The 9,643-nt window shown below is 37.7% G+C and overlaps 1 protein-coding gene across 1 annotated transcript; it reads left to right on the forward strand.

Annotated features, from left to right (window-relative positions):
* Positions 1-8,570: 8,570 nt before the first annotated feature.
* LOC149446793 (uncharacterized) lies at positions 8,571-9,281 on the forward strand. Its single transcript, XM_089652622.1, has one exon. It carries the CDS (start codon positions 8,571-8,573, stop codon positions 9,264-9,266), a length of 696 nt encoding a protein of 231 aa, XP_089508748.1. The 3' UTR covers positions 9,267-9,281.
* Positions 9,282-9,643: the final 362 nt, after the last annotated feature.

Genomic DNA, 9,643 nt, shown 5'->3' on the forward strand with positions numbered 1-9,643 from the left:
TCCATGTGGTCATTGTCAGATATGTCCTTATGTTCATAGTAGTAGTAGTGGAGTAATTTATATGTTGGAATGCCCATGTAAAAAAAATCTATATAGGTAAAACTAAAAGACCATTAAAAATATGCATTGGTGAACATAAAAGGGATATTAAGAATGAATATAAAAATAAAAATGAAAAAGAGAGAAAATCCCTTGGCTCAACACTTTAAGGAAGTACATCAAGGTAAAACTGATGGTTTAAAAGCAAAAGGTATTTTCTTTCTAAATATTTCTTCTAGGAGAGGAGATTTTGATAAAATACTTCTACAGAAGGAAACATTTTGGATCTATACATTGGGAACTCTAATACCATGTGGTTTAAATACTGAATTAAATGTTAACGTATTTTTTAAATAAAATCCCTATATGCTTATACCATGGTGAAGAGAATGATTTAAACAATGTTTGGAAAAGAATAATTGTTTTGAAAATATTAATAAATAACTTTTTCTCTATATTGCCATCTGATGTGATTTACCAATTAGGTACACTATCGGAATTTTACTTTATTACTATGGCCATTTTCTGATGCTCAGTGCCAATCATATTTATTATTAATTTAATTTGGACTAACAATGTAGTGATGACATTTCATCACAAGAGGGTGATATATTGATGGCAATATGCAAATAACACACCATAATGCTACCAACTGGCTGATTGAAAATAATGAACAGATTCCTCTCTCTATGCAGTAAAACCAATAAAGTTTAACATTTTCCAGGAAAGAGCAGAAAGGGGATGATGATAAAAGGTAGAGATGAGCGAAGTATTGAAAAATTTGATTCGGCTGATTCGGCGAATTCCAGTATGAAATTCGATTCGATGCGAATTTCTTCGCTACGAAGATGGCTTATAAAAAGGGTTTCTAGGCTTCAGAGAGCCTTTAAATTAGTGCAGAACACTGTACCTTTAATTTAAATGCCCTTGGAGATCAGGAAGGAGAAGGAGAAGGAGAAGGAGAAGGATGAGAAGAAGGAGAAGGAGAAGGATGAGAAGAAGGAGAAGGAGAAGGAGAAGGAGAAGGATGAGAAGATGGAGAAGGAGAAGGATGAGAAGAAGGAGAAGGATGAGAAGAAGGAGAAGGATGAGAAGAAGGAGAAGGAGAAGGATGAGAAGAAGGAGAAGGAGAAGGATGAGGAGAAGGAGAAGGATGAGAAGAAGGAGAAGGATGAGAAGAAGGAGAAGGAGAAGGATGAGAAGATGGAGAAGGAGAAGGATGAGAAGAAGGAGAAGGAGAAGGATGAGAAGAAGGAGAAGGATGAGAAGAAGGAGAAGGATGAGGAGAAGGAGAAGGATGAGGAGAAGGAGAAGGATGAGAAGAAGGAGAAGGATGAGAAGAAGGAGAAGGATGAGAAGATGGAGAAGGAGAAGGATGAGAAGAAGGAGAAGGATGAGAAGAAGGAGAAGGAGAAGGATGAGGAGAAGGAGAAGGATGAGAAGAAGGAGAAGGATGAGAAGAAGGAGAAGGAGAAGGATGAGAAGAAGGAGAAGGATGAGAAGAAGGAGAAGGATGAGAAGAAGGAGAAGGATGAGAAGAAGGAGAAGGATGAGAAGAAGGAGAAGGATGAGAAGAAGGAGAAGGATGAGAAGAAGGAGAAGGAGAAGGAGAAGCAGAAGGAGAAGGATGAGAAGAAGGAGAAGGAGAAGGATGAGAAGAAGGAGAAGGATGAGAAGAAGGAGAAGGATGAGGAGAAGGAGAAGGATGAGAAGTAGGAGAAGGATGAGAAGAAGGAGAAGGATGAGAAGAAGGACAGTTCTGTGACAGTTTCTGTCTATTTCTGACAGTTCTGGGACATTCACTCCATACAGCGGTTTCAACCGCTGTATGGAGGGAATGTCCCAGAACTGTCAGAAATAGACTATTTCTAACAGTTCTGGGACATTCCTTCCATACAGCGGTTGAAACATTGTATCTATTTGTTTCCATAAATGGATTCATTTATGGAAACAAATAGATACAATGTTTCAACCGCTGTATGGAAGGAATGTCCCAGAACTGTCATAAATAGTCTATTTCTGACAGTTCTATGACATTCCCTCCATACAGCGGTTTCAACCGCTGTATGGAGTGAATGTCCCATAACTGTCAGAAATAGACTATTTCTGACAGTTCTGGGACATTCACTCCATACAGCGGTTGAAACATTGTATCTATTTTTTTCCATAAATGACATTCTGCATATACACTTAGAGGAGCGCTGCAGATACACTTTTTGCCGGCTTGGAATTATTCTTATTTTCATCCTACTTCTTCTTCTTCTTCTTATGAGGATGAAGAAGAAGAAGTAGGATGAAAATAAGATTAATTCCAAGCCGGCAAAAAGTGTATCTGCAGCGCTCCTCTAAGTGTATTTGCAGAATGTCATTTATGGAAAAAAATAGATACAATGTTTCAACCGCTGTATGGAGTGAATGTCCCAGAACTGTCAGAAATAGTCTATTTCTGACAGTTATGGGACATTCCTTCCATACAGCGGTTGAAACATTGTATCTATTTTTTTTCCATAAATGACATTCTGCAAATACACTTAGAGGAGCGCTGCAGATACACATTTTGCCGGCTTGGAATTAATCTTATTTTCATCCTACTTCTTCTTCATCCTTATAAGAAGAAGAAGAGGATGAGGATGAAGAAGAAGAAGAAGAAGTAGGCAAAAAGTGTATCTGCAGCGCTCCTCTAAGTGTATCTGCAGAATGTCATTTATGGAAAAAAATAGATACAATGTTTCAACCGCTGTATGGAGTGAATGTCCCATAACTGTCAGAAATACACTATTTCTGACAGTTCTGGGACATTCACTCCATACAGCGGTTGAAACCGCTGTATGGAGGGAATGTCATAGAACTGTCAGAAATAGACTATTTATGAAAGTTCTGGGACATTCCTTCCATACAGCGGTTGAAACATTGTATCTATTTGTTTCCATAAATGGATCCATTTATGGAAACAAATAGATACAATGTTTCAACCGCTGTATGGAAGGAATGTCCCAGAACTGTTAGAAATAGTCTATTTCTGACAGTTCTATGACATTCCTTCCATACAGCGGTTGAAACATTGTATCTATTTTTTTCCATAAATGACATTCTGCAAATACACTTAGAGGAGCGCTGCAGATACACATTTTGCCGGCTTGGAATTAATCTTATTTTCATCCTACTTCTTCTTCTTCATCCTCATCCTTATAAGAAGAAGAAGAGGATGAGGATGAAGAAGAAGAAGAAGTAGGCAAAAAGTGTATCTGCAGCGCTCCTCTAAGTGTATCTGCAGAATGTCATTTATGGAAACAAATAGATACAATGTTTCAACCGCTGTATGGAAGGACAGTCCCAGAACTGTCATTAATAGTCTATTTCTGACAGTTCTATGACATTCCCTCCATACAGCGGTTGAAACCGCTGTATGGAGTGAATGTCCCAGAACTGTCATAAATAGTCTATTTCTGACAGTTCTGGGACATTCACTCCATACAGCGGTTGAAACATTGTATCTATTCTTTTCCATAAATGACATTCTGCAGATACGCTTAGAGGAGCGCTGCAGATACACTTTTTGCCGGCTTGGAATTATTCTTATTTTCATCCTTCTTCTTCTTCTTCATCCTCATCCTCTTCTTCTTCTTCTGAGGATGAGGATGAGGATGAAGAAGAAGAAGAAGAAGTAGGATGAAAATAAGATTAATTCCAAGCCGGCAAAAAGTGTATGTGCAGAGCTCCTCTAAGTGTATCTGCAGAGCTCCTCTAAGTGTATCTGCAGAATAGAGGAACTCTGCACATACACTTTTTGCCGGCTTGGAATTATTCTTCTTTTCATCCTACTTCTTCTTCTTCTTCATCCTCATCCTCATCCTCAGAAGAAGAGGATGAGGATGAGGATGAAGAAGAAGAAGAAGAAGAAGAAGAAGAAGTAGGATGAAAAGAAGAATAATTCCAAGCCGGCAAAAAGTGTATGTGCAGAGTTCCTCTATTTCTGACAGTTCTCTGACAGCTTCTTCACATGTACAGCGGTTGAAACATCTGTATCCTAAATGGAAACTAATAGATACAATGTTTCAACCGCTAAACATGTGTTCCTTCTGTCAGAGAACTGTCAGAAATAGCGGAGCTCACTGCAGGGACACTTTTGCCGGCTGATCGGGAAATGTTCGATTCGCGCACCCGAAGTAGGCAAAATTTCGGATTCGACGCAAATCGAATATTTCCTGAAATTCGACTCGAATTCCGGTTCGCCTGGTTCGATTCGCTCATCTCTAATAAAAGGCATAGAAATGAACAATACATTTTGTTATGTCTGTTTTGAACAATGTAATATCAGGTGGAGATACAGTATTTCTGATATTTTATGTTTTTATTGTAGTCTTCAGAAAACTAAACTGAATGAAAGCTCAATGACATGGCCCACTAATATAGAGATCCATATAAAAGTACAATACATCTATACAAGAATATTATATGATCCAAGGGGATGTGTCATTATGTAATCAGATGGTTATTTAGTTAACTAGGTCCCAGTCTTTTTTCTGACATTCCCTAAAATCTGTACTTTTATAACTACAGAACTCTTCCAGACATGAAGGCTAAGGAGGGGCTGCTTCAGCATGAAGACAGCACATAACGTTATGTATATAAAGCTTTGATTTCCATGATGTTAGTTGTTCTGTCTACTCCATCATATTCTTCAAGTTAAGGTATGCTCCAAAACCTCATACAGAGATGTCTGGACACCATGCATGTGACTAGTTGGCTAAGCCATGTATATTTATGTAACAATGTTCAAGTCCAACAATGGTCTATCTTCTAGAAGGGCCATAAAGTATGTTTTACCATTTCCATGGATATTAAAACGAAGGTGTCGCTTGCTGTTAGTATCTATTAAGTGTTATCAATTGAATCTCTTTCCTGAAATATTCCCTCCCAGTATTAAAATGGTAATGACTGGGCCTGAGAGGAAACAAAGGATACTCACACTGTCCAATAACATTGTTGGTAACACGTCTATAGTCAAGTAGAGGAACCTCATTAGCAAATCTAAAGTCAGCTCATGTTGGGGAGTGGTGGGAAATTGTACTTAAAGTGAGACAGAGCTCAGTCCATTACTAGAATTACAGACTGGTCAGGAGAACAAGGAGCTGCTGATTATCTCTATACGACACAATTCCAGGTACAGTATCTCTATACTATTTATCATTGTAAACGTGATTAGATGATTATATGTATCTGCTATGACAAGTATATTTTAGTATGTCTATAATACTGTCTTTAGTGATAGTCACTGGCAACTTAAGCCCCATACACATGATCAGAAAATCAGACGAGAAATATCGCTTTCAAAGCGAACGTACGATAATCTGATCGTTAGTACACAGCTTTCATCCAAAATTATTTCAAGGGATAAGCTCGAAAATGTTTACCAGATCACATGATTTCAGTTTAATCAGTACGGTTTTCATCCGAAAATACAAGACAATACATTACATCACTTCTGAATTTTTATTCTGACTTACAAGAATTTTTATCACTTTAGTAACCTAGTCATCTTCTTTTGAGGCTAACATGCAAAATTAAAAAAAAAAAAAAAAAAAAAGAAGAGGACGATCATTTGTCCGATATTCTCATCATGTGTACGGGGCTTTACTTGCCAGAAAATAATTTTTGTGATGGTTGTTAAGCAGCTGATAAGGAGCCTAGACATTTTCTGGTCCAACGGGCATCAGTGTGTTGCCTCCCCCACACAACTGAACATTCTTATTTATTGACTTTTTATGATGGGACATTTTGGAAACTTTTCCACTGATCTGCAGTCAATCATCTGCAACCACTGAACAGTACATTTTGATAATGCTAGGTGCTGCTGTCAGAAAAAAGTGTCCCAGTGGGGAGGATTCCTCCAGCCACTTAAGTTGTGTGCATGCAGGAATCAGTTTTGTTTTTTTATAGCTGAGCCCAATGGCCGAACATAAAAAATACTGTGAGTAAATCCAAGTACAAAGTCCCAGATAGAAAAGTGCTCATGCAGATATAAACAAAACCGGTGCTCCACTTCTCAGTGCCTCCAGTGTTCCCATACAGACAGACACTCAGAACAAGTTATTGACCTGTTATTGCTAGTCAGGTCAGCAGCAATTGTATTTGGGGATACAGCCCTAAGTCTCCAATGGCTTGTTTCTATGGGTCCTTCTCAGATGGTGTACCATCATGCATGCAAATAAAATACCAGGGAGGATCTCATAGCATAAACCCCTAACTTGTGGGCACATCTCACTGAAATCTCTTCATTTTTAGAGCTATTAGACATATTACTCTCTGAAAAAAGGCATGGGAAGCTGGGTATCAGTCCACTATAATGGGCTCAGAGGTGGGGCTGGATCTGGAGAGGATCCATGTCTGAGATATGAAAAGTGGACCACCAGTATCTTCCATAAGTGACCTTGGGCTGCATATACAGTATAAAATGCAAAAATGGATATTAAGGCTGGACATACACAATTTGTTTTTTCGATCAGCCAGTAGGCTGATTGAAAAAATTAACAGATTCCTCTCTCTATGCAGTAAAAGAAATAAAGTTTAACATTTTTCCAGGAAAGAGCAAAAAGGGGATGATAATAAAAGGCATATAAATGCATAATACATTTTATTATGTCTGTTTTTAGAAAATGTAATATCAGGTGGAGATACAGTATTTCTGATATTTTATGTTTTTATTGTAGTCTTCAGTAAACTAAACTGAATGAAAGCTCAACGACATGGCCCACTAATATAGAGATCCATATAAAAGTACAAAACATCTATACAAGAATATTATACAATCCAAGGGGAAGTGTCATTATATAATCAGATGGTTATTTAGTTAACTAGGTCCCAGTCTTTTTTCTGACATTCCCTAAAATCTGTACTTTTATAACTACAGAACTCTTGCAGACATTAAGGCTAAGGAGGGGCTGCTTCAGCATGAAAATAGCACATAACTTTATGTATAAAAAGCTTTGATTTCCATGATGTCAGGTGTTCTGTCTACTCCATCATATTCTTCAAGTTAAGGTATGCTCCAAAACCTCATACAGAGATGTCTGGACACCATGCATGTGACTAGATGGCTAAGCCATATATATTTATGTAACAGTATTCAAGTCCAACAATGGTCTATCTTCTAGAACAGCCATAAAGTATGTTTTACCATTTCCATGGATATTAAAACGAAGGTGTCGCCTGCTGTTAGTATCTATTGAGCGTTATCAATTGAATCTCCTTCCTGAAGTATTCCCTCCCAGTATTAAAATGGTAATGACTGGGCCTGAGCGGAAACAAAGGATACTCACACTGTCCAATAACATTGTTGGAAACACGTCTTTAGTCAAGTAGATGAAACTCATTAGCAAATCTAAAGTCAGCTCATGTTGGGGAGTGGTGGGAAATTGTACTTAAAGTGAGACAGAGCTCAGTCCATTACTAGAATTACAGACTGGTCAGGAGAACAAGGAGCTGCTGATTATCTCTATACTACACAATTCCAGGTACAGTATCTCTATACTATTTATCATTGTAAACGTGATTAGATGTGTATATGTATTTGCTATGACAAGTATATTTTAGTGTGTCTATAATACTGTCCTTAGTGATAGTCACTGGCAACTTATGCCCCATACACACGATCAGAAAATCAGACGAGAAATATCACTTTCAAAGCGAAAATACGATAATCTGATCGTTAGTACACAGCTTTCATCCAAAATTATTTGAAGGGATAAGCTCAAAAATTTTACCAGATCGCATGATTTCAGTTTAATCAGTACGGTTTTTGTCTGAAAATACAATACATTACTTCTGAATTTTTATCCTGTCTTACAAAAATTTTGGTCACTTTGGTAACCTATTTATTTTCGATATGAGACTAACATGCAAACAAAAAAAAAAAATGGACGATCATTTGTCCGGGGCTTTACTTGTCTGAGAGACCAGAGAAAATAATTTTTGTGATGGTTGTTAAGCAGCTGATAAGGAGCCTAGACATTTTCCAGTCCAGCAGGCATCAGTGTGTTGCCTCCCCCACACAACTGAATTTGTTTATTTATTGACTTTTTATGATGGGACATTTTGGAAAATTTTCCGCCGATCTGCAGTCAATCATCTGCAACCACTGAACGGTATATTTTGATAATGGTAGGTGCTGCTGTCAGAAAAAAGTGTCCCAGTGGGGAGGATTCCTCCAGCCACCTCAATTGTGTGCATGCAGGGATCAGTTTTTTAAAATTTTAGTTGAACCCAATGGCCGAACATAAAAAATACTTTTTATAGTCATTCACTACTGAAGGGGCTGGTGGAAGGAACTACAGAATGCAGAGGAAAACTAGACAACCAACATTACTGTATGTGATAGGTAATAAAGATCCTTCAGGCAGCAATATCTTTTCAATCAGTAACCATTTTAATTGCAAAATTCTACATTTTTTTCTTTGCTTTGTCAATAATTCTAAAAGCCAATATAAACATTTTTGTTTTCCACATAGGCGACAAAAGATCTTCATTAGTGCATGATGAGTCAAGTAGGAGACAAGTCCCATCAGTGCCCTGAGTGCCAGAAGTGTTTTACTATGAAGTCAAGCCTCAAAACTCACCAGAGGATCCACACAGGAGAGAAACCATTTAGATGTTCAGAATATGACAAATGCTTCTCAAGAGTTCATCATCTTGCTCGACACCAAATGATTCACACAGGAGAGAAGCCATTTTCTTGCTCGGAATGTGGACACGTCTTTGCACACAAGGAACAACTAATCAGGCATGAGAAGACTCACACAGGGGAGAAGTCTTTTAGATGCTCAGAATGTGACAAGAGCTTTACTCTCTCTGCTAATCTTGCTGCACACCAGAGGATTCATACAGGAGAGAAGCCGTTTAAATGTTCAGAGTGTGACAAATGCTTCCGAGAAATTGGTCATCTTATTCGGCATCAGAAAATCCACACAGGAGAGAAGCCATATAAATGTCCAGAATGTGACCAGGGATTTGCACACAAGGCACATCTTACTGTACACCTGAGAATTCACACAGGAGCAAAACCATTCAGGTGTTCAGAATGTGACAAATGCTTCTCACACAAACAATCTCTTGCTTTGCACCACACGACTCACACGGGAGAGAAGCCATATGCATGTTCTGAATGTAATGAGTGTTTTACATCCAGACCACCTCTGATCCAGCATCAGAAGATTCACATCAATATTTGAAACTTCACAAATGTTTAATAAAAGTTTTTAATGAGCCAATCTTACTACGTTCAATCTCACCAGAAGATTCATGAGAGAACCAGAAGATTCATGAGAGAACCAGAAGATTCATGAGAGAACCATTCTTCAAATCATACACAATCATCAAAGACCTCATTCTAGGACTTCATAGTTTCAATTTGTTCTGTGGAATGCAGTTGTTTTGTTGAACATTTTTCTGGAACAAATAAAATGTGAATTCTTTATTTTGAATATTCCAAGTGGTTATTGAAAGTTTAACTTGTGATTAATCAACTGGAATCTTTAAGAGTCACTAGTTTATTCTATACATATAGGTTAACAGAAAATTTATTTTATTAAGAAATGTAAAAATAAGA

This window comes from Staurois parvus, unplaced genomic scaffold (assembly GCF_062004578.1).
Source record: "Staurois parvus isolate SC_StPar_1 unplaced genomic scaffold, SC_StPar_1.0 ptg000689l, whole genome shotgun sequence".
Classification (NCBI taxonomy): Eukaryota; Metazoa; Chordata; class Amphibia; order Anura; family Ranidae; genus Staurois; species Staurois parvus.

Excerpts from the sequence above, each read along its gene's own strand:
- LOC149446793 (XM_089652622.1), top strand. The coding sequence starts at position 8,571 with ATGATGAGTCAAGTAGGAGACAAGTCCCATCAGTGCCCTGAGTGCCAG.